The sequence below is a fragment of the Siniperca chuatsi genome, linkage group LG12 (genome assembly GCF_020085105.1).
Source record: "Siniperca chuatsi isolate FFG_IHB_CAS linkage group LG12, ASM2008510v1, whole genome shotgun sequence".
NCBI classification, from domain to species: Eukaryota; Metazoa; Chordata; class Actinopteri; order Centrarchiformes; family Sinipercidae; genus Siniperca; species Siniperca chuatsi.
The window spans coordinates 5,442,374-5,467,595 of record NC_058053.1 but is presented as its reverse complement, the minus strand read 5'-3'; the positions used below and the strand labels follow the sequence as shown (position 1 = coordinate 5,467,595).

Below are 25,222 nucleotides of genomic sequence, written 5' to 3'. Positions count from 1 at the left end.
CTATTTTTTGTTAATAAACTATTCTAAAGTTTAGAAGAGTTCAGTCATTTTAGTCTTCAAACTGGCAGCATTATCAAATTATATATCGTGATAAATATCGATTAATGGGGCGGGGGCAGCCCGCCCTACGGACACCCGGCCTGTCCGCTCTGCCTAGCCCAGAGACACTACGGCAGCAAAGCGGGCTCTAGAGCAGAAGTGACCGCAAGAGCAGCAGCAGGCAGGCCGGCGGGAGGGACTGTGACAGCCGAAGAGATCGGTGTGTTTACCGGGGAAACTTCTCACAATCCGCTGTATCAGCATCACCACTGGCTTTGTGTTTGTTTTTTTTTGCAGTTGGTTTGTAAAACAGACACAACCAGAGCCACACATAGCCTAATACAAGCTCTATGCTTGACTCAAACCGTTTCCCATTACTGAACACTCTGATAAACAAGGCTGTTCTGTTGTGCTGGCTCTCTGTATATAGGCTACACTTATCTTGTACATTAAAATGAAATTAAAGAACACTTTCAAAATGTATTTGTGTAAAAATCATTTGGATGGGATCATTTTACGCAAATGAATGCTTCCATTGACATGATGGGTATTGAATGAAGCTCTCAATTGTTATCAGTATCACTTCAAGGGTACTGGTTTAGTACTGGTTTGTAATTTTTTAAACGTTACCCAGCCCTAGCAATTGCCTACATATTTGCGCAGGTGTGTGTGTGCGGGAGAGGAGCTGGGAGATATGTGCAAGCGGTGAGTTCATTACTTTCCACAAGCTCTCTTAGCTTTTTAAATCTAATAAATAAACAAAATAAACTCACAAAATGTCAAGAAAGTGTAGCACCCATACAACCACTCTGTATGTTACATACGTGAGAATGAGGGTGCTTGGGTTCGTTGTAGTTCAGGTGGATACCACAAAGGTGCACCTAATGAGTTTCTACTCAATTGTAAAACCTTTTGACAGGAATATTTAACAATAATGAGACCCAGAGATGGTTTTTAGTTTAGAAAAATCAGTTGTCACTTACTTACTTAAAGTAAATAAACGTTTACATTTTAATAGTCATGTCACTGGGTTTTGAGAATAAGAGGGATCAATCATAACCCACCCAGTTTCCCTTACACTATAATACCCGAATTTACCACTGGGCTACAAAAGGAAAAAATTCTTACACCTATTTTCCTTATTAAACAGTACAATACAACCGTACACCTTCTGAAAAGGGGGCGCCATTTCACTCTTCTTCCACACAAAATGGACCGATGGCATGCCACCTTCTTCAGTCAGGAGTAACAGGTTGTTATAACGGAGAGCTATGAAGGATATTCAGAGCTCTTAACCTTTAAACTTGATACAGCAGATTTAAACATTATACTCAAGAAGTGCATTTAGGTCTGACACTGTCCCATAATAAAGGAGATGTGGAAATTTTTGGCTAAATCAAAGTGAAATAAATTGTATTGATTTACTATTATCCATGATAAATGCCAACAGACCAATCAATGTTCTAATCGGTGCTGCAACACCAGCACTATAAAACGGACTTGGCAGCAAAGCAGGTCCAAGCATAAAAACATAATCCAAAGTGATATGTAGTTCCTATGCCTTCATCATTCTTTTAGTGTATGGATGATGCTGTGTAAAATGTGAAGTGTTAACATTACTGAATGAATTGTGACGCAAACTGGGGGGGGAAAAAAACATGTTCTGCATCACCAACTGAATGCGTGTAGGTTCCCGTGGCAAAAAACACAATGATGCATACAGTTTGCGCTAACGTTACTGTAATTACACAGCTTCGTTAGGTTGTGGCAATACTAACGTACGGATCAGCAAGTTTGCTTAATATAGCGTATTCAGTCCGCTGAGAATACATATCGCTCATAGAGAATGTTGTCAGGAAAAAAAATAGTAAAAGGGCAGCGCTGTTAACAGCTGATTTAAATCTGAAACTCTGAACATAACCTCCTCCGGAGCAGGTTTGGTGTGCAGGATAAGTTACCATGGTGATCTGGCTAAGTTAAAGAGCCGCCTTCGTGATGCTGAAAACTCTGGCTAACTCATTAATCTCGCTTCGTAGTTCTGCTGTAAGACAGACAGTGGTTGTGTGGAGCAGTCGTGGTGGGCAGTTAAACTGAACTTCAAACCCAAAACACACTTATTTTAGCAAAATGTGGGAGAAAGCCTAGTCTGACAGGTCCGCTTAAAAGCAGGAAGGCATAAAGTGGGACACAGCCTGCTGGTGTCATTTTACAAACCAAGCTGCGTGGTGATAATAGCAACCGTGTAATACTAATTCACATAACATTTAAACCCTACATTCACATCAAATACATGACTTACACACCTCACTATACTATATCTACACTGTCTATATGTGTGGCATACAAAATAGCCTACACAGGTCTACAGCAGTCTTTTTCTAATTACTCTTTGTTATACACGAGTTCTAAATCAAAACAAGCAACAACCAGACCCTCCACATAGTCTGCAAATATTCACAAATCACACACAGTGAAAAGGTTAGCCCCATCCAGGGTGTTTAGTGTGTGTGTGGGAGCCGAAGGTCATTCTGTGGTTCTTTATGGAGGCCAATTGGTTAATATCCATGTTAATTTTCCTGGAGGTGTTGTTGAACAGTTTTGGGAAGTCGTTTTTCACCATAAATCCATCACAAATCATCCATAAATGTCGGTCCTGTCTAGATGGTAACCCTGGATCTGCGGAAACTCTCGCGAGATTTATGTGTAGGCAACAAAACTATATGGTTAGGTTTAGGAATGCGCACAATGAAGAAACAACACGTACAAATCTCGCGAAAGTTTCGCATATCCACAACCCCAGATGTCCCTTCCATTGCTGCTAGCTACAGCATGGTAACTGTGAGCCGATATCATAAAGAATAATTACTTCACTTGTTAGCTAACTTTCATGGTTGTTTAATTCCCACCATGCTGTGTTGTGTGGCTGTCTTCATTTCACATTTTGTCACAGTTACGTCAACCCATTCACAGTTTTGCAGTGGGATGGCAGTGGCTATATCTCGTTGATACTTTATTAGGTAGAGTTAGCAGGACTGCTCTTACTGTTGAGGTGGTACCCTCTTTTGACTACTCAAACTGACATTTACTTCACCTCGTTATCGAGAGGATCGCTTTTGTTTGTTTGTTTCTTACAACTTTGTTTCTTACAGAATTGCCAAACACTCCTATTGAAAGAAAAAAATATTCATAAGTGCAAACATTGCCTGAAGTCCATATTTTGAGATACAGAGGGGTGAGTTTTTATTTTCATATGAGCACAAAAACAACAATAGTTTAAGGTTGTGTCTGGCAGAAAATTTTAAGTTGCTTGTGAAATTGAATCTGTGGCCAAACAAAAATATCAAAACAGCCCAACTTTAGTCTACAGAGTAAGAGATTGGTGAAAATCGCCTGGGGCCTTTTGATATCTTTGGAAAATGAAATGATAAACTTGTGCAGGTAATGATAACGGCAGAAAGTCAACAGGGTGGATGAGGACAGCAGGTAGCATATGATGACTTGAAATTAACATTTGGATCATGCTGCCTGTGTGAAATTACTATAGCTACATGGTTAAAGAATAACACTTGAAACCATATGGATAGCAGTTCAAGCCACTGAGGATTTAAAAAAAAGAGCAAATTCGGTTTCAATGTCACATGGCACAGAAGATATTTCAGAAGAAATTTGCATTTAAGTATATGCTTCTTGATATATCTCTTCTAAGTGCTGTATCTCAGTGCTGTAACTAAAGTGAAATGTCAACAATAATTGTATTTTGTGTTATTGGCTAAATGTGTTTTCACATGCAGTATGTTCTGAAATCGTTCTAATGAATTGTGAGCACCATAGAGCCATTTATGGAGGCATTACATCATAAATAAAGGTCAGTCCTAACTTGGCAACTCTGCAAGATACAAACACATTACAATGAACAGAACAATGTGTCATTTCTTATAACTTATTCTGCACAAAAAGTAACTTTCCTTTTTTGGCACAGCCATCAATTCATACAGGCTACTGTTTGCTGTCTTTGCCTTAGTAGCAAAGGCAAAGGGGAGCAAAGTCATTTGACTAACTGTAATGAGGGCACTGGAGGAAAACTTTAATGTCTGACTCATAGAAAAGAGCCTTTTACCGTTGACGACTTTCCCACTAAGGATTCTGCAAGTCAGCGTGCTGCACCTTCAAGTGAACATTATTACACAGAGATATTCATTTTCAGGAGTTTAGTCGATGCATTCATTATTGTCTCATCTCTAGCGCAGTCCTTTGTGACAAATTAATAGTTTTGATCTTGTAGTGATCAGTATTATAATTTGTAAACCCCTGAGCATCCCCAGTGTATTCTTACGAACAAGCTGGTTGGTTTTTCTTTGTTTTTTTTTTTTTTTTTTTTTATTTTTATTTTGAGACAACAAATAGAAAAATATATCTGGGGGAACTGAATTTAATTACACTTATTAATCTCCGGATCTTCTCTGCACAGTTATGTTTCATTCATGGAGCAAATATTGCGTGGGGACCTCATAAAAGTGATGCCAAGCTGTGCTGTATTTGCAGACTCTCCCCTACAGTGTTTATTTTGCCCAGACATTTGTATCATCTAGTATTTATGTTCTGTCTGTTTAAATATGTGAACATGTATAATAGTATATACAGTATATAACGTGTTTTTGTGGGATGTTGTGTTTGGCAGGTGACTGGCTGGCTGGAATACCACCCTACTCCTTCTCCTTCTGAGGACATCCCATTCCAGGACGGCGCTTTGGTCTCACTCCCCCCTCAAGCATGGAGCCCACTAAAGTCCAGTCAGAGGGTGGCCTCAATGTCACCCTTACCATTCGCCTCCTCATGCATGGAAAAGTAAGCAGGCACAGACTATATACTGGCTGTGGTAAAAAGTAAGATGTGGGGAATTTATTTCCTCATTGAAGGGGCCTTTAAGTTATTTATGACCTTTTAAGCAACCAGTTGGACTTGGTTGAACTGATCTTCTCTTGTACAAGTCTCTGACCCCCCCATCCCCCAGACCTATTATCTGCTTGCAGCCTCAGTAAACCTGTGAAAACAGTTGTATAATATCGTCTGCGGCTCTGGAGGAGCTTTGTCAAAGCTAAGTTAATAACCCTGATGATGTCATTAGGGTTATCTCAGCTTGGATTTGGACCAACTGATTTTTAACAGAGAGCCCATGTTACAAGCTGAGGGCATGGAGCTTGAAAGACATTGGCATTTTTTGAAGTTTGACCCATACTAGAGACTAATAGTCTCAGTCTCTGCTGCTTCAACCACAGTTTTTAAAATCTGTGGCTTATAATCACCGAAGTGCCTATTTAAGTCATGTCTGTGTAGACTTATCTCAGCTGCACTCAAAATTAACTTAAAATTATTATACAATAGCTCTGCTTTTCTGCAACAACAGTCCAGTAAATTGGTTTTACTGACAGATCCATATTCACATTAGAGACTCCCAACACCCCCACCAGCTGTACCATCTGTTGCATCCTAATCTGGCATCCACTTTGATTCTGAAAGATCAACATGAAAAATGAGACATAGATGGCCTCATCTTATCTCCTTGGTGCGATGCTGCCCTTCCTGCCCCAGTCTCACCATGACAGCGGGTTCTGTGCAACCTGTGATTTCCACCTGGGAATAAAACATGACCTTTAGTGTTAAGAATGAAGGTGCTGAGCTTTAGCTTTTAACTCTGCTGTTCCCACTATAGTTTACACCTTCTTAAGTCCTTACACAGTATGACGGAACTGATACAGAGGTTGGACTTGTGGCACTCTCCTCTCTTACACCGTTGTTTCTGTGCTTAAGAACATCTCGGTGGCTGGGCAGCAGGGCGGCAGCTGTCTTTTGTCTTCCAATGCCACTGTCCAACTCTCTGCACTAGCTTGACCTCACTACAGTATATTGTGTAGTTATAAAGACTGAGCCTCTGGAATCAGGATGGTTGTTTAGCTCTCCACTATCTTAAAGAGTGACAGCCTTCTGCCAACTGCTCAGTGTGTTCTTGTCCACCCTTAGTGTTTTCAGGTTTCCCAGGGCGCAGTGTAAAACCCATCAGCGGGCGCCATCATCAGTTTTTCTTTCAGGCACTTATGTGTAGTGTGCTCTCCCTCCCCTCTCCTCCCCTTCTGCTCTTTAAGAGGTGGTCAGAGTTGGTGTGTGCTTGTTGGCCTGCTTGTGTAAGATCATTCATGCTTGGTTAATGTGGCCTTTGCTTTCCTGCCCCAGCTGCAGGAAGGTGCTAAAGCTGTGGTCCACACTTTTAACTAATAGCTGCAAGCAACTGGCTTCACTTTTTTGTCTTCAGTCTGTAGAGTTTGTTAAAGGGCAATGTCTAAGTGAAATAGAATGAAGGTATGTATCAGTAGCTCTGTTTTAATGAGAGGTCTACTGAGCTGGCCATGTTGATCAGGTGTGCACCACAAAGACTAGAGCCAAAATCTTCCCCTTGGTTTGTGTGCCAAGCAGTCTGCAGCCCATGAATTCACCTATTACCATGGCACCAATTTACCATCGCTGCTCATGCAGGAGCTCCAGACGCCAGTGACCCGGTGACAGTTTGAATAACCCTGCAGCCAGACAGGCCCAGTCAGGCCCCAGAGCCGGCTAGAAGATGGTGTGCGACTGCCACGGGGGGAGTTTGGCAGCATGACCCAGGTCTGGCTCTGTTGCTCACAACAGCAGAAGGGTCTTTCCCTCAAACTGACTAGCCACTGGGTTGGGTGCATTTTCAGCATGGTCTGTAGTGCAGGTGCCCATCTGTGCCTAGCTAGGACACTCCCAGTCCTCTACAGTTTTGGTGGCGGTGCTGAATGCATGGAAAGAAACGATATGTCATTTGTGAGTGACAGAACAATCACAATAAATAGAATATACAATAAATTAAATCATGGCTGATTACATGGATAAAAAAGGATGTTAAGTAGGGCATGAACATGTGGGACAGAAATTTATATTTTGTAGCAAGTAACAAAGGTGGTGTTGGAAAGTCTTTTGGAGTAAAAGTGTCAATTATATTTTCAAATCATAGTGAAGTAAAAATTTGAGTAAAAAGAAAGAAAAATACTTGAATGAAGTACAAATTCCTAAAAGACTATTTGAGGGCCTTAACAAAGTATTTTTACGGTGTGACTTTACATAGTCCTTTATAAATATAAATGAATGCTTAGGGAAGAACCTGGCACTGCACAGCAACTGGCTGTGTAACCTCCTAATGCCCTTGTACTGTTTGCACCTTGTCCAGGAAAAACAGCAACACACAGTTTTAGTACTGTGCATTTATCCTGAAGATTCTTTAATGAATCATTTAAAAAAATCCATGTTTTTTCTCTTCTTTGTTTTTTATTGCAGGAGGTTGGAAGTATAATTGGCAAGGTATGTTATTTTTATCAGATCACACATGCTTGTACTCATGGAAAGAATATATATATCGAACCATGTTATGAATTATTTTTTGAATTTTCATTATAGTTTTACTTTTTTACAGAAAGGGGAAACAGTAAAAAAGATGCGAGAAGAGGTGGGTTTCAGTCTCAAAAAAAGCACCATTTAAGAAATTAAATAATAAAAAAATGTACACTGTACCCAAGAAATTCACAGTGATTTACTAAAAGCACTATAAACAATGCAAATCTCTTGAAATGAATGACAAACTCATGTAACTTTCAACATTTTAGATAGTGTCTTCAGTTTATTAGTGGTTAATAGATTATTCAGATTTGGTAGAGATCCCTTCCTGGATTAAGGTCACATATCAACTATATTGACTCCACTGACAATATGTTTGTGTTGTTTTTCCAGAGCGGAGCACGAATCAATATTTCTGAGGGCAACTGTCCAGAGAGGATTGTCACCATCACTGGACCAACAGACACTATCTTCAAGGCTTTTGCTATGATTGCCTACAAATTTGAGGAGGTATGATAAGATTGTACGATGGGTGGCAGCAGTATTTCTCTATAAAGAAAAACATGCACAGGTCACTGGGCACACGCACTAACAAAGTCCAATGGGAGTTCAAGTCCTTTGCCCTCTTTATGCACACACAAAGTACCTGTCTGCCTGGGGTTTATTAGTGTCATTTTAGATTAGTGTTAAATATCCTGTCTTTGATGTCGCTCATCTAATTGATATACTCAAGCACTGTGACTGGAACTTGTAAAAGGACTGCTGTGTCCTCACTGACCTGTGTAAAATCTGGTCTGCCAGGCCAAGACTCGTTATTTAAAGACAAAACCAAATAGCTCATTCACCAAGCAGAAAATATGTATATATGTTTTTGCAGCTCATTCCACTGATTTATATGGATCGTCATTACCAAAACAATTGATGTCATGGATTTTTTTGGGGGTCACATTGAGAAAATGTTACGACTACAAAATGAAATATATGTTCTTGTTTCCTAGGACATAATCAATTCCATGAGCAACAGCCCAGCAACCAGCAAGCCCCCAGTCACCTTAAGGCTCGTAGTGCCAGCCAGCCAGTGTGGCTCCCTCATAGGAAAAGGAGGCTCCAAAATAAAAGAAATGAGAGAGGTATGATATGAAACATCTTTTATGGATGACTTAAAAATTGCCATACAGATATAAGAATCAGGCCTTTCCTCAATTTTCCTTGTTTCTTTTTGCAAGACCAACATAAAATGCAATGCAGCCAAATTGTTTCGTCTCTCCCCTTGTGTTAGTTACATTTTATTTGTTGTTTGTTGTTACATTCTCCATGAATACTTCAATAGTGAGACAGATATGAAAATTGATTAATTGTTTAATTAAATTGTTACATTTTCCTGTTGTTTGTTTTCATTTGATTATGCAGCATGTAGGAATTTAATCATGTAATAAATGTAACTTTCAGCACAAATTTCTGACCTTGTAGCAACAATAACTATATCATTGCAACTCCATTTTAATGAGCACAGGCAGAGCCCTGTAACAGGCGACAAGTGTTTTCCCCCTTCCTGATTTCTTATTTTTTTGCATGTTTGTCACACTTAAATGTTTCAGATCATCAAACAAATTTAAATATTAGTCAAAGATAGAAAGAAAGAAAGAAAGAGAGACTGGGCAAAAATGGCCTGCATGGCAGAGTTCCAAGACAAAAACCACTGCTGAGCAAATAGAACATTAAGGCTCATCTCATTTTTCAGACTTTTGGGAAAATACTCTGTGGACTGATGAGACAAAAGTTATACTTTTTGGAAGGTGTGTGTCCCATTACATCTGGCGTAAAAGTAACACCGCATTTCAGAAAAAGAACATCATACCAACAGTAAAATATGGTGGTGGTAGTGTGATGGTCTGGGGCTGTTTTTTTCAGTCCAGTCTCTTTCTTATGATGGAGTCATGAACACTGACCTTAACTGAGGCAAGTGAGGCCTGCAGTTCTTTGGATGTTGTTGTGTGGTCTCCGAATGGCTGAAGAAGAACAAAATGAAGACTTTGGAGTGGCCTAGTCAAAGTCCTGACCTGAATCCTATTGAGATGCTGTGACATGACCTTAAAAAGGCAGTTCATGTTCGAAAACCCTCCAATGTGGCTGAATTACAACAATTCTGCAAAGATGAGTGGGCCAAAATTCCTCCACAGCGCTGCAAAAGACTCATTGCAAGTTATCGCAAACGCTTGATTGCAGTTGTTGCTGCTAAGGGTGGCCCAAGCAGTTATTAGGTTTAGGGGGCAATTACTTTTTCACATAGGGCTATGTAGGTTTGGATTTTGTTTTCCCTTAATAATAACAACCTTCATTTAAAAACTGCAATTTGTGTTTACTTGTGTTATCTTTGACTAATATTTAAATTTGTTTGATGATCTGAAACATTTAAGTATGACAAACATGCAAAAAGAAAGAAGGGGGCAAACACTTTTTCACACCACTGTAAGTCTTAAGCGAACTGCCATCCACTACGTCAGTGACTTGAGGGGTGGCAGGGTGACATAGTTAGAGAGCTCCGCCTGTGCTCATACAGTAGAGGCAGGGCTACAACGTTCTATGTCACACAGGCGTTGTCCTCTAATGGGGTCTACAATATTAAAGTCAGATGATTGCCCCAGTTGTGGGAGGTTAGACATTCACTAAGAAACAAAAATGTCAACCTCTTGGTGGTGCTAGAGGAAAAGCCAGGGAATCACCAATATCAGTATGATTCCTCCTCTGGGAGCCATGAAGGTCCGTACAAAATTTTATGCAAAGCAATCCAATAGTTGTTGAGATATTTCAGTCTGAACCAAAGTGGTGGACCGACCAACCAACATTGCCACTCCTAGGCTAGGCAACAGCATAGGGAAGCCAATGCCATTTGCTGTCACCTAGTGATCGCTGTGAACATACTCTGTAGAAAAGCTCCACTGTTGGAAGAGTGGGAGAGCGCTTCACTTCTCCCTTCAGGTTGATGTCACCAGATGAAGTCTGGAAGAAACTGTAGCAGAAGATGCAGAGCCAAAAACAGGGGCACGTTGCTCTGGTCCTAAAGCATGTTGTACTCCAAGATGGACCTTCATAGGCAGCATGACACATCACAGCTGAGGACAAGAGTCAGCGGTACATCAAAGAAAAGGCCAAGCTAAGCATCTCATTTATCATGGTGCTCTTTCAGATGTTGAAAAAATATTGATACAGGGGCAGAGTACAAAGTCCATTTATACAGCCTGCACCAGGTGGGGTTGGTTGATCAAGGATTGGCAGAACAAGTACATTTAAATTTTAGCGTGCTGCCCTACAGAAATGAGTGCATGTAAAACCCTTCAGAGCGCTGCACAGCCTGTGCGACTTAGAACTGAATCTTGTCAACATTGTCAAGTCCCTCAAAGTCCCTTACTCTACTCCAGTCCACAGGGGCCCAGGTTCAGGTGGCAGGGGACATGCTGCCCAACTCCACAGAACGTGCAGTGACAATCTCTGGGACCCCAGAAGCCATCATCCAGTGTGTCAAACAAATCTGTGTGGTCATGCTGGAGGTAGAGTATGTTGAGATTTAGCAAAACAGTTTAAAAGTACACATTTTTAGTAAGAATGAAGTTATACATTCTTACAAAATGTACGAAAGCCAGTATTGAATAGTTTGAGGCTATGAGAGTTGTGTTGCATTTCTGGCTAGACACTCATGCACCATGTCTCCATAAGTAGTTATATTAACTGCTTGTGGGGAAATGCTTTTTCTCAGGAATTGATTTTTGAATGTTTTCAAATTTGCTTCACAGAAAGAAAAAAAATGCCACCATGAGATACAATTTAGGCCATGTCTGGGTCAGAAACACCTGGCTATTGTTGTCCATAATCCTTGACAAGCATTCTGCTTCTGTAATAGAGGGCAATTTGTGTCTAGCTATGTACTGTCCATTTAGTTGCAGACTTATTATTAGGTATTAGAAAGTCGCTCAGGGATTATTTGTGGTATAACTACTTTAAATAATGAGTATCATCTCGTTACAGTTTAGAGGAAGCATTTTGTTATTACCACTTGATCATTTTTGCATATTACTATCCAGCTGAACTGTCAGGAAAACCCAAGCCTGTTTCTGTGAAACACCATTGCTGTTACTTGATATTGTATCTAAAGCACATACCTAAGTAGACTCCTCCCTCCACAGCACAGCAGCTACAGAGGAAATCTGATTATTCTCATTGAAACTACCTCCTTGCTGTTTTAGAAAAAAAAGCTGGCACATTTGCCAGAAAAAATAGGGTCGTGGGGATGCATTTAATCTGTTATTATCAGGTTCCACACGTGCTAGGTCTTTGTATTTTTCTAATCTCCATTAGAGGCTACTAATACCTCTGAGCTCTATGACTCCTTTTTGTTTTCATGAATAACATATTTCAGTTGTTTTGAAAAGCTGACAGCAAGTAAGAACACCAAGTTATCAAGACACAGTATTGCCTTAGTACAGAAGCATATACAGGACTATATTCAAATACAATGTAAACTTGAAAATGAATAAATTAATGTCATTCCACAATAGCTTTATAATTTTCCACATATGTATGTGTTATTTGAGTAAAAATGAAAATGAAATAATCCAATTTTCTTTTTCACATTCTTATATGGGCGTCCTTTGACTATATTAAAATGAAAATGGAAAAGCTGTTTGACATTAAATTTTCAAAGTGGTAACCCGCTGTACGGTGGACAGTGTTCAAATGTTAATTCAAGTTTGAAAATGAAAATGCAATATAAACAATGTTACCTGAATATGTAAGTCAAAATAAAAATGAAAATGAAATTTTCTAACAATTTGAAAATGAAAACTGCATTTGACGTTTCATTTTCAGAGACTTCAGCTGCTGTTCAGTGGACAACATTCAGATGCAATAAGCCAAACAGCGCCCCCAGTCTATTGCATTTATATTTAAATCTCACCATTCTTTTTAGTGTTTAAATGAAAATGAAAATTTCCAACAATTTGAATATGAAAATGAGCACAGCATTTGACATTTACATGTCACCATGCTCTTGGTGCATGGTGGTCCGACCTCTCGCTTGCTCCTCTATCGCTTGACACCCCTCCTGTCCCCTCCTGTCCCCACCTGAACCCACTGTGCCTTCATCGTCCCCAGAGTCAGAGACCTTGTCAGAACCTTCTCGCCTTTCTGCCACAAGCGGTCTATGCACATGAGCAAAGCAGCAGATGTTCAAGCAAGTGACGTCCTAACTGAAGGCCTGCCTTGATGAGAGCACTGACAGTTTTCATTTTTATTTTCATGTTGGCCCCAAAAGAGCGTGGTGACATGTAAATATAGATGCAACAGACTGGGGGCGCTGTTTTGCTTATTGCATCTGAATGTTGTCCACTGAACAGCAGCTGAAGTCTCTGAAAATGAAACGTCAAATGCAGTTTTCATTTTCAAATTGTTTGAAAATTTCATTTAAATTTTGACTTAAATATTGCTTGCATAAATGGAAAATCAGGTGACATTGCTACATTTCATTTTCATTTTCAAATTTGAATTAACATTTGAATATTACAACTTTTAAATGTTAAACAGCTTTTCCATTTTCATTTTAATATAGTCATAGAACGCCCATACAAATGAAAATGAAAATTGGATTATTTCATTTAAATTTTTACTCAAATAACAAATAAATACATATGTGGAAAGTTATAATGCTATTGTGGAATAACATTTTCATTTTCAAGTTATCATTCATATCATTATAATTTGAATATAATCCCGTATACACTTTCATAGCCAAGCAATAGTCTGGCACATAACCCCCTGTAAAACCACAACCTGACATTTTTACAATTTGTCTTTTGTATGTATTAAACAAACAAGATATGACATGTTAATTAATGGGCTTTAGAGTTGCTGGTAGGTTGATTTTTATGCTAAGCTAACATATTTTGGATTCAGATGTGAGAGCAGTAACAATCTTCTTATCTAACTATCAGCAAGAAAGAAAATAAGCATGTTTCCCAAAATGGTGAACTATTTCTTTAAATGAGTGTTTGCATTTATCAAATAAAGTAAGAACATACTGACTCTGCCTCTCCTCTGTCTTCCCTTTCTCTTAGTCTCCACCAAAAGGTGCCACCATCCCTTATCGCCCAAAGCCTGCCTCCAACCCGGTCATTTTTTCTGGTGGCCAGGTAAGAGCTGAGCTAGCTCCAACTTGTTAGTTTGTGCCTACAGCCAACCTGAGACTTTTACTGCAGCGTCAGCCACTGCCTGTTACTGCATGCCTTTTTACTTCATACTTTTTACCTAAATGCACACAACCCTTTTTCAAATGAGGCTATCTTCATTAGATTATTACAGCATAAGTTGTTCGTTCAAACACTAAAATATGCCTTTGCAATTCAATGTTTCTGTCTCCTACCGTCTTTGGTTGGGAAGTGAGGGAGGGAGGGAGCTGTAAGCAATAATGTTTGATTCAGCAACAATGACATTAGTGTCAGGAAGAATACACAGCAAATTCGAATGTGCATCCAGCTAATGTAGATAATTTAGTTGCAGTTTTGGGACACACACACACACAAACACCTGTGCAATATAGTACAACCCAATACAAAACACCAGCATAAATGCTACAGTGCACCTTTGTGGAGCTGACGTTCAGTTTTGTAGAGGCAGTGTCCAATGTGTTGATACAACATTATGGTTATTTTTGAAGCTGCGGCTTTTGATGGTGTCACTTTGGATTGCATCACATTGTGCAGACGTTCCTGGTATTGTGTCCACTCCGGGCATTTGGAACTTAAATGTGATGCATGTATACGAAATACGTTTTACTATAAATGGACACAAAAGGAGTGTATAGATGCTAAGATTTGAAAACATCAGTCATCTGAGACTTCTGAGTGTGACTGATTGATTTTTGTTTTTTTGTAGAATTGAATTTATGAATAAAAAAAATGAAACAGGAGAACCAAAGATGAGGAATCATGAAACAGCTCTTCTTGGAGGTGGCAAAGCAACTTTGTGTACATTATGAATCATATGCTTATTCTCAGAAAATACAGTGTCCACAGTGTTCCAAGTGTCTGCAGTGAACATACCTATTCTGTTTTTGAGTCTAGTCCACTATATGATATAGGACATTATTTTGTCTGACACTCAGAGAAGCAGTTCATTTTGCATTGATTTATCATGTACACAAACACTGACTTCTAATACTTACATATACAGGGTCTCACTGCATTTCACATTCATCTACATATTATATGCTGTTTTTACTGCTTTGAATATGGTAATGCAATGATTAAGATCATTCACTGTAATTTCACTTACTGTTTTTGAAAATCATAATAAATTTGCAATAAGCTAATTATTATGGTTATTTGAGCTAAAAGTATAAAGAGGGTTTGTATAAAGCTTAGACTAATTTGTTTTTTGTGTGATTTTTTTCCCCCCTCGTATGCTAAAATCTGCTATCTGTTATGTTTTTCATCTTTCCAGGCCTACACAATTCAGGGACAGTACGCCATACCACACCCAGATGTGAGTTCTAAGTATCTTTCAAATAAAATTCAAGAAGTATACCTGTATCTTAATTATATGTAATTAAAAATAGTGGCAGACATTTGATTACATGGACACAGCAGCTTGAAGAGTAGAGGCAAGTCATAAATCACGACTTCCACAATCTCCTTGTCCTTTAAGGTTTAAGGGCAGACTACAGCTCAACAACTGGAAATAACTCTCACCAGATCTGGTTGATAACAGTGACTGCTGGTGATAATGATAAGAGCAAAGACAGTAATGGCAGTTTTGACATAGGCAACCCTTTAATTCCAATGCACCATGTAGTCTCCATTAATTATCTGCCTTCATCTGTCCTTGTCGTAAGAGCATCTCAAGAGCTACCTTGTGTCAGATCCACTAATTCGTTGTTGGGCAATGATTGATGCCGCTAGAGGTGGTGGTTGATGGTACAATCACTCAAGTACAGACTTGACACCCTCTTCCACCCTCATTAAAACTCCTTTTAAAAGGAGAAGAAGGCTTGAAAGCATCAGTCTTCCCCCCATTCCTGATGGAAATGATCCACAGCGAGGGATGGACATCCTGTGACCATGTCGGGGGGAGAGCTGCTGCTCTGACAGGCATGTAAAACTAAAGGTTCTCTGCTTCTGAGTCATAAGTGCCAACTAGAAGGACATGTGGTAATTGAGGGGGCAAATGGGAATGAAATTATTTCCTGCATTTGGTCAGTGTGCTCATGAGTGGAGTTGTTTGTCTCTATTTTTTAAATTTACAGAATTAAAAGGAAGTAGGTGGAAAAGAGTAAAGAATCAAATTACCTAGCAATTTAAAACTCCATGACAGACAATCGCCCACTCTCTGTATCTCCTTTTCTCTTACTTTTTGTCCTCCACCACCCTGTGTCATGGCCTCCTTCTCCTCACCGTTTCTTCACTCTAGTTTTGGTTGGCTTCATTTCTTGGTGTGACCTGTGTAACAGTAACCTCTTAGTTCTACTTTCCCTCCTAACCCTTCAGCAGTTGACCAAGCTCCACCAGTTGGCTATGCAGCAAACCCCCTTTACCCCTCTCGGACAGACCACCCCTGCTTTCCCTGGTACGTACCCACAAGGCCCTTTAGATAATTCCTTCTCTTTGCATCCAGAGAAACTTTTTTCTCTTTCCCTACCTTCCACCTTATCTCTCTTTTTTGGCACAGCATGACTTGGCCCCTGTGGTTTCTCTCCTTCTTTGATTTTTTCATGTATATATTTTTCTCCTGGCTCTGTCTGATATTATGCCAGTGAAAGGCAAAAAAAATTACACTAGGTTTCACTTTAGACTTTGTATTCAAAACTGCATTATCACTTGGCAACAGGATACATCCTTCCTCTAACACATTTTTAGGTTATTTTACTTTCCATTAAAGATGAAAACCTCGAGTGAAAAAGGCTGGCCACATTGTACTATAACTGACTGAATCTCCCCCCACATCTGAATTGAACAGTTTCATATGGTCCTTGGTACATATATTATTCTTCCTGTATTATGTCCTGTATGCGTACTTTCAAAAGACCAACTGAAGATCTCGTGAATAAACACAGTAATGTTTGATTCTTTTTTTCACCACTTTCATCCGAAAGTATGTGGCAACTATCGTCATACATGGAATGATTTATTAAATCAGCAATGGTTCTTCAGAAAATGTGCTCTCATTTAAATGCGTTTTAGCTGAGTTTTTTCACATCCTAACCTATCACATCACACGCACACACACATAGTTTAATAAATACAGTAAACATATGGAGAAATAAGCTTACATACTTAAAGGAACAGTTTGATATTTTGGGAAATACGCTTAGTGTTGCAGCTTAGTCACAAGAGTTTAATGAGAAGATCAATACCACTCTAATGCTACAGCCAACAGCTAGTTAGCTTAGCTTAGCAAAAATGAAAATCAGCTATCCTGGCTAGTCTGGCTGGCTGTAAAATCTGCCTGCCAACACCTTTAAAGCCCAGAGGCAGCTGAGTATATAAATACCACCCTCATATCTGTACGTTAAATATGAAGCTGGAGCTGGTAGGCACATTTTGTTGCCTTTGAGCAGAGCCAGGCTAGCTGTTTCCACTCTTTGTGCTAAGCTAAGCTAACTGTCTGCTGGCTGTAGCTTTATATTTAACGTACAGACATCTCAGCTAATACTTGGCAAAAAAGTGAATAAGCTTATTTCCAAAAATGTCAAAGTATTCGTTTAGAAGGTTTCAGCTCTGTTAAAGTGACTTTTTAAAGTCAAATCTCCTTTCTTATCCCATTGCTCACCAATTCAGGTTTGGATGCCAGTCCACCAGCCAGCACCCATGAACTCACCATTCCTAATGATGTGAGTAATGATTTCTTTTTTCTTCTTTTGTATATATATATTATTATATATTATTATATAGTATTATTATATTAAACTTCCTTTTAAAAATCAGATGTATTAGGTATAAATCTAATAAGACAACACAAAGGTTTCCTTGCTTCAGGTTCAAATACTTCTGCTTTTTCCCCCAGCTAATAGGCTGCATTATTGGACGTCAGGGAACCAAAATAAATGAGATTCGACAGATGTCTGGGGCGCAGATCAAAATTGCAAACGCCATGGAGGGCTCGTCAGAGCGCCAGATCACCATCACAGGGACCCCTGCTAACATCAGCCTGGCCCAGTATCTCATCAATGCCAGGTAACCTTTTTACTCTAACAGCTGGGCTCCATCACAATCTAAAGAATAAAAGCAACACCTGAATAACCATGCTCATAGTGAAGATCCAGGAAAATTGTTATGTGTTACTGTGCTGTTTGAAAAGAAAGAAAAATCTTGCTAGTTTAGTTTTGATGTTTATGACACTGACATTTGGAGGAGTTGGCAGAAAATGCACTGACATATCTGTCAGGTTTTGACAAGAGACAGATAAGGCCATGACTAATGTGGCTATTCATGTTTCTTTCTTGGTTGTTCTTTCTACTTTTGTTCCTTATTTCCACCCAAGTGTAGACATTAAAATGCATGAAGTTTCAGCCAGTGTACTCTTTGCAAGTAAGTGGTTCATGGGAGCACTGCCAACTACTGAGACAAGTCGGCTGTGTCTGTGAACAGAACCTGCAGATTAGTAAATTGGATGTCCAATAAAATTAATCTTCAAATGTTCAATGACTACCTCAGTCTGCAAGATTCATGGCTAAAATCATCATGATAAATGTGTAAAACAACATAAAAAAGGTATACAGCCTCAACATACCTAATAAAGCAGATATAACTAAGATCTAACTCTGGTGTATTTGCACATACACCATTTATGTTATTAAATTAAAAGCAACTCACTCCAAGACAAAATCTGTTGAGCCCCAAGACATAAAGAAATAAACATGGGCTGGAGAGTAAGATACTGTACATACCAGTAAAATACGGAGGAACATATTTTTCATTTGAATTTCTTGCCACGCTCCACTACCCCTGTCTCTTTCCCCCTCTATCCACTGAAACCAGTAACTCATTATCAGCAGAGAAAATAAATGCATTATCTACAACTCTGAACCTCACTGATGTCCACAGGCTACCTACACCTCCGAGTCAAATGTTATCAGTGTTAGAGCAGGAGAACCCACATGGTCAACAAACAGGACTTTATGTCTCTGCCGTCTTAAGGGGATTTCAGACAGCAGTCCACTGAGAAATTGATGGCTATTGCTTTCCCACAATTCCAATGGCAGGTTCAGGGACGTGGCTGCCATGTGGAATGACCCTTCATCCATGACTACATCCTGAAATCACCCCAAATCTGGTTCTGTTTGCAGAACCTAACATCAAAACCGCCGCTTCACAATTAACCGCTATGTGTTATCCCATGGAACTTCCCCTAGACTCCCTTGGTTTTGCATACCACTCTAGCATTAGCCTGTTGGAGACCTATAGTAAAAGTCAGACTAACAACACTGGGATTTGTTTTAAATGGATGTAGCCAATGTATCGTTAAAGGAATAGTTTGACATTTTGGCAACCTCACGTTGACAACAAGATTCCAGGAAGTCACTGCTCGCGTCAAAGACATAGTTTGGCACACAACCCCCCATAAAACTGTAACTTGTCATTTTTATATGAATTAAATAAAGAAGCTCTAATATGTTAATTAGGAAGTTTTAAAGGTGCTAGTAGGCAGATTTTGCTACCTTCAGACAGAGCCAGGCTAGCTGTTTCCCCCTGTTTCCAGTCTTTATGCTATGCTAAGCTAAGTTAACCATCTCCTGGCATTAACGTACAGACATGAGAGTGGTATTGATCTTCTCATCTTTTCCTCCAATAAAGCGAGTTAGCGGATTTGCCAAAATGTCAAACTATTCCTTTTAGTATTTATTTAGCATGCCTCATTCCAAGAATAATATTGTGTTTATTTTTGTCATTACTATATTAGACAAATTTGCCTATTAAGTCCTATTGTGTCATTGTCTGGAAAGAGTAAAATTAAAAAAATGTAAAATGAACAAAAAAGCAAAGAAAAAAGAACACATGACTGCCACTTGAGCAATGCCGTTGAAAGAAGAGTGATGTGATGCCTCTGTCAGGGAATACAACAACTTCTACATTTGACATTTCACGACACCGCCATTCTTTTCTGTCCACTGCATGGCTTCATGTGGGGGTTAGTATTGCATGGTTATGTTACCATATTTTTCAGAAAATATTTTATGTGAAAGGGAACAATGAAAATATGGTATCACATCTGTGTAAGAAAAAAAAAACAAACAACAAATTTGAGCACAAAGACAGCCATTGCAGCATAACTTTCACTTTCAAGCGAAAGTTCTTCTTTCACAGCTGTTTTATTTTCTCTGACACCTCCCTCCCCCACCTCCCCTCCCCTGCTCCTCCTCCCCCGCTTTCCCTGAACTGTTCTAGGCTGACGTCTGAAGTCACTGGAATGGGCACACTCTAATTTCTACCCATCTTCCCCCAGTGCATCACATGACCCTTGAGCAAATGGCATTGCACCTAGTTTATTTATTTCTCTGTATTTGACTGTCCTGATATTTAAGTGACTTTAACTTTTATAATTTCTTGTATTTACTGTAAACATGTGTATCTGCACTGTTAGATTCCTCACACCTATCTGGAAACCCTGTTGTTTCTGTTCCTGAAAGGTCGCTTTACTTTTTTGACACTCTAGTACCTTTCATGGCATCTCACGTTTTACCTCGTGTTTTAACGCGTCACTGTACTTTTATGTTTTGCACTGCAGGCACCTGAAAGTAAAGTAAACTTAAAGATTGAAGAACAATTTAAACCAAGGTTGTCCCTCCTCCACCCTGCATTCTAATATATTGACACATTTTTATTCCATATTTAGATTACTACAGTACCTGTCAATGCATTACTAAACACAAAGGTTCAATAAGCAACTCTAAACCAGATATTTTATTCCAGTCTATTTTAAGCTGATTTCATGATTGATGAAATCAATGCTTTATTGTGTGCCTGTAGACATTTGTCTTAGTGTTGTATGTACACTATACAGTAGATTGATCAGCATGACACACAAAACTTACTGCATTTCCAATTTATTTGAAAATCAAACAGGTAGAAAGGAAGACTGAGTGGCGAAAGGGAATGGAACAAGCCGTGAACAGTCTTGTTTATGATCTGGATGTGGCACTCTGACTCCAATCTGAAATGACCTCATGGGTACAGGCCGATATATATCCACTGTAATGTCTTCCCGAGTTTCATGTGAGACGTGACATAAAGGTTGGGTGGGGAAATGAAAATAAGCCACAGCGACGAAATCCAAATGCATGCAACAAATAAACCCCACTTTAATCATTTATACTCCACAAACATGTAATCATGTTATTCGTGCTGCCATCTCATAGCAGCTATGTATAAGAGGCATGGGCCATATAGAAAGGTCTGAGAACTGTCTAGCGTATATTTGCAGTCACATGTAGCTCATTTAAGCTTTTCAGTGTATGTCAAAAGGGCTGAAAAGCTCCTGGGGAGCAAGACTCTGTTAGTCAATCATGTCTGTTTTTTAGCTCCTTCCTCACAGATGCCTGTTACAGTTTGGTAGGCAACAAGCCATTCCAGACACAAATGTAATGTGTTTCTGATTAGCATGTATCAAACATTGGAAACACATTTTTTAATAACCTATGTATCTACAATGAACCAGTTGTTGGTTTCGCAGGTTATGTCAGTCAATCAAGCTACATACAAGCCTTACATATACATGTATGTATGACTCTGTGCAGTTGCTATCTAACACAGTATCTCCTCGGTTACGCCAGGTTGTATATCTGTTTCAGCTGTTAGCTTGTCTTACTTCCAAATGCACAGACACCCAACCTGTGTACCTGTTCAACCTAAAGCTGAATGAATTTCAAAATTGCTAACATTTACATATAAACACCTTTAATTAGTGCAGTAGAATATGATGCAGAATGATGAATATAGTAAAGTAGAAATGCTTATTTATCAAAACAAATGAAATTGTATGTGGTCGGGCAGATTGCTCTCAAGATAAGTTCGGTTACAGATGACCTATTTAAAATTGTAATCAACAGTTTATTACACTAGATACATACAATGTTATGTAATCACATTCTTTTCTATTATATTAAATATGAAATATACACGTAAACCAAGACTTTCCTGAAATTTCTGCAAACCTTTGAAAGAATGGCCTACATTTCAAAATGTAGGCTGTAAGATTTTAGGAAAATCTATCTGTCACTTCACAGTCAAACATGCCACTCCAACACATAATATGATGTTTATATGATGGCTGTGTTTTACTGATTGCAGGTAGCTACTAATTTTAATCCACTTTACCTTAATACAATTACACATTTTACTCCGAAACCTAGATATGCATTACTCCAATTCTAATTATAGAAATGATGTCTGGAGAATATTATTTGCATCATTGCAGTTCAGGCTCAGGAACTTGGCTTTTGGTTAGAAGTGATGAGTCAGTAATGCATTGTTGTTGTTGAAGCAAGGCTGTTTTACATTAATGCATTTACGTTTCACTTTCACACATGTGCATTACGAATGTAAATCTGTACATTAGCGCTCATCTGGCTGCATCCAGATGTGTTTCTGATGAACAAACAGGAATAGCTGATTGAGGGCTAACAGGGTTTTAATGCATAATTTAAAAACTTTCCATTCATCTACAGAATCCGATCATTAAAGTAATTTAATCTTCTGTAAAGTGCACATTAATGGGTGTGTCTGTAGGTTCAAGATGTCTGCTGGTTGTGTGCAGGCAGGCGAACCGAGATGCAGTCGTGATACTTACAGTATGGCCAATCTGCAAACATCTCAGTTGCCTTTTTGATTGTCATACATCTATTATCCGTAATCATGGCATGGCTCATGTGCTCATCATTCTACAAAGTTGTGTACGTCAAACACCTCTTGTTTTGTTGCTTTTGCCACTTTACTGATACATTAACACTTTTTTTGTTAATGTGCTAGAGCTGCAAAAAATTAAAAGTTAGCACTGTATGATGCTGTTTGAGGAAATGTGTCTGATGTGTCATGTTTAAGTTTGATCATTTGCTTCTTGAAGGTCTGTATTGGATTTATTATTTATTGAGGTTGATTCTGAATGTTTTGTAAAAAGAAGAGAATAAAGTTTATGTTTTTCCCTTGACTTGGACCGTTGTCATCTTTTTCAAGTTTTTACTTCTTGTGAATTGTGTTGCATATGCATATAGTGATGCAAGTTACAAAATCTTGTTATATTTAATTGGCTGGGAGTGCTAACACCCCTTGTCAGATCATGTAAGTTACAGACTAGACTATTTTTAAGATATTGAATGTGTTGAAAGTTTCAGCTTCACTTCACTTTATTTTTCAAAATAAAATGTAAACATTTTTTACGGAAACTAACCTTTGGAAGGAGAATTTCCCTCTCTTCCTGCCAGTAGAGGGCAAGTTGAGTCAACAACTGAGGAGTGTCGGGTCATCTCTGTAAATCAGACACAAACGCATGCATATGCATTCACACACACACACACACACACACACACACACACACACACACACACACACACACACACTTTGACAGGCTGTTTTCACATTCATCAGCCGAAGGGGGAAAGTTTCTGTGCTCACATTAAATCTCAGTTTACCATGCTTAATTATGATGATGATGATGATTTTTTGACATCACAACTAGTTTGGAAGCAAATTGAAGTCCAAAATTCAACTTACACACATCTCTGGTGCACATACACTGAGAATGGACTTCAGTGAATTAGTCAGATCTTTTGTACCATTACTACAATGTAAAAATACTCAATTTCAAGTAAAAGCTATTCCTTCAAGCTAAATCCCGCTAAGTAAAAGCACAGAAGACTGTAGTAGCAGGTCGAGGTGAAGCTAGTTTTTACTACTTTCTATAAAGGCAGGTAATTTAGTCCAGTGGTTCCCAATGTAGGGGTTGGGCTCCTCCAAAGGGTCCCAAGTTAAATCTGAGGGGTCATGAGATGATTAATGGGAAAGGAGAGAAGAAAAAAATAATTTGTATTATTTCTTTGGACTTTCCTCTAATTTTGGCTGTTTTTGTGAAATAGAGCCAAACATGAAAAAATGATAAAAACCTTTTTTTGCAAGGAGTTACAAGCCAAAAAGGTTGGGACCAACTGGTTTAATCTCTGATAACACAGTGTCTGTCATGTGCTTGTGTTTATGATTTAAGAAACTAAACTAAAGAAACTAGTAACTATAGTTGTCAGATGAAAGCAATGGAGTAAAAAGTACAATATTTCCCTCTGAAATGTAGTTGAGTAAAAGTATAAAGTAGCATAAATTGGAAATACTCAAGTAAAGTACAAGTACCTCAAAATTGTACTTAAGTACAGTACTTGAGTAAATGTACTTACTTTCCATCACTGGTCTAAAAACAGGATCTTTAAATAGTCTGTATCAAGAAAACATAAAGGATGTTATGGAGTAATAGATATGTAGAGTGGAGTCAATCAGTTTAAGGCAGAAGGAGGACTGGCTTGAGCTTGTATTGGCAGCTAATGCAAAGACTTCGGAATAGGTGAAATCTGGTGGAACTTCTGAGTTTTAGAGGCGCTCTGGGAGCTGCGTTTTTGACCAAATGATTGTTGCTGTCGTGGATAGGCCAGAGAAAGTGCATTGTAATATTCAGTTGTGGATGTTATAAAAGCATGTACAAGGGTTTTGGTGTCCGTTGTAGATAAAATGGGGCGTAAATGAAAAGGGGGAAAGTTGGTACCATTCATGATGTGTGGCTGAAAGATAGGAGAGAGATCAAAACCTCTTTCCAAAGTCTTGACTGAGTTCAAATGTACACTGATCCCATGCAATGGTATGTGATTCATTTTGATTCCCACTGCTTTTCTCTTTCACAGGGAGAGTCACATTCAGCCACAGAACAGCGTCTTGTTCAAGGACACTTCAGCAGGGTGGCATCACATGGGCAGTGTAGACCTGTGTCTGTTTAAAGGGAGCTGCCCCCCAATGCATTCATCTTCAATACTGGGTGTAACTGATTCCAAATAAGACCAAGATAACCCTGCATGAGGTCAGTTAGTTAATAGTTACGCACAACTTAATGCCCATAAAGTGGAGAAAATAGTATACAGTGAATCTCTGAAATGCAAGTCCCAGTCAGGCTTTATGTCAATTAAGATGGTAAGTGATTTTTGGCTTCATTTCCCTTAAATAATCAGCGATTGATTGCACACAAAGGCAGTGGTTTCCCACAGTGCCAAATGTTCACAGCCATTCTCACAATAAAAGTTAGTTAAAACTAATGGGAAAGGGTTTTCATGTGTTCTCGTAAGGCTTTTCGCAGCATTACTGTCAGGCTTCTAAAGGTTTTTGGTTGGTGCTCCTTCAGTGCACCATTTCGGCCACTGTGTTGACCGAAAGCTTGTCTGCTTATCTGGATCTGTTTTCATTTCCTAATGTCACAATCTACAACAACAGACAGGAATGTGGACAAAATATCAGGAACACTTTGCAATATGATGCAATCAATTGCAACATCCCGGCAGTTAATAATGTTTTTCTTGAGACTGTCAGTGAGGTGTTGATTCAATTCTATGGAAATTTTTGAGGTATGTTCTTTTGCCATTCAAGCACATGCTATTCCTGCCTGCTATTCTCTGCTCAGACTGTGAGAGACTATATGATACAATTAACTGTTAATAATCCTAATGGTGATAATAGCTTTGACCTAAAACACCATCACATGAGTACCA

At 38.9% G+C, this 25,222-nt stretch overlaps 1 protein-coding gene across 15 annotated transcripts in view; it reads left to right on the top strand.

Moving 5' to 3' along the window:
* The window catches only part of LOC122885814 (poly(rC)-binding protein 3), a 68,756-nt gene extending 44,028 nt beyond the window's left edge, over positions 1-24,728 (top strand). For 5 of the 15 annotated variants that reach the window (XM_044217478.1, XM_044217477.1, XM_044217476.1 and 2 more), the window contains 12 exons: positions 4,718-4,884; positions 7,390-7,413; positions 7,526-7,558; positions 7,840-7,956; positions 8,445-8,576; positions 10,866-10,994; positions 13,554-13,628; positions 14,938-14,979; positions 15,981-16,059; positions 17,271-17,323; positions 17,497-17,666; positions 24,368-24,715. In XM_044217478.1, the coding sequence (XP_044073413.1) occupies positions 4,810-4,884; positions 7,390-7,413; positions 7,526-7,558; positions 7,840-7,956; positions 8,445-8,576; positions 10,866-10,994; positions 13,554-13,628; positions 14,938-14,979; positions 15,981-16,059; positions 17,271-17,323; positions 17,497-17,666; positions 24,368-24,518 (1,080 nt within the window). In that variant the 5' untranslated portion in view covers positions 4,718-4,809 and the 3' untranslated portion in view covers positions 24,519-24,715. Of the gene's footprint in view, positions 1-4,717; positions 4,885-7,389; positions 7,414-7,525; positions 7,559-7,839; positions 7,957-8,444; positions 8,577-10,865; positions 10,995-13,553; positions 13,629-14,937; positions 14,980-15,980; positions 16,060-17,270; positions 17,324-17,496; positions 17,667-18,694; positions 22,636-24,367 lie in introns of those variants that run through there. The other 10 variants (XM_044217474.1, XM_044217479.1, XM_044217480.1 and 7 more) reach the window with 8 other exon arrangements.
* Positions 24,729-25,222: the final 494 nt, after the last annotated feature.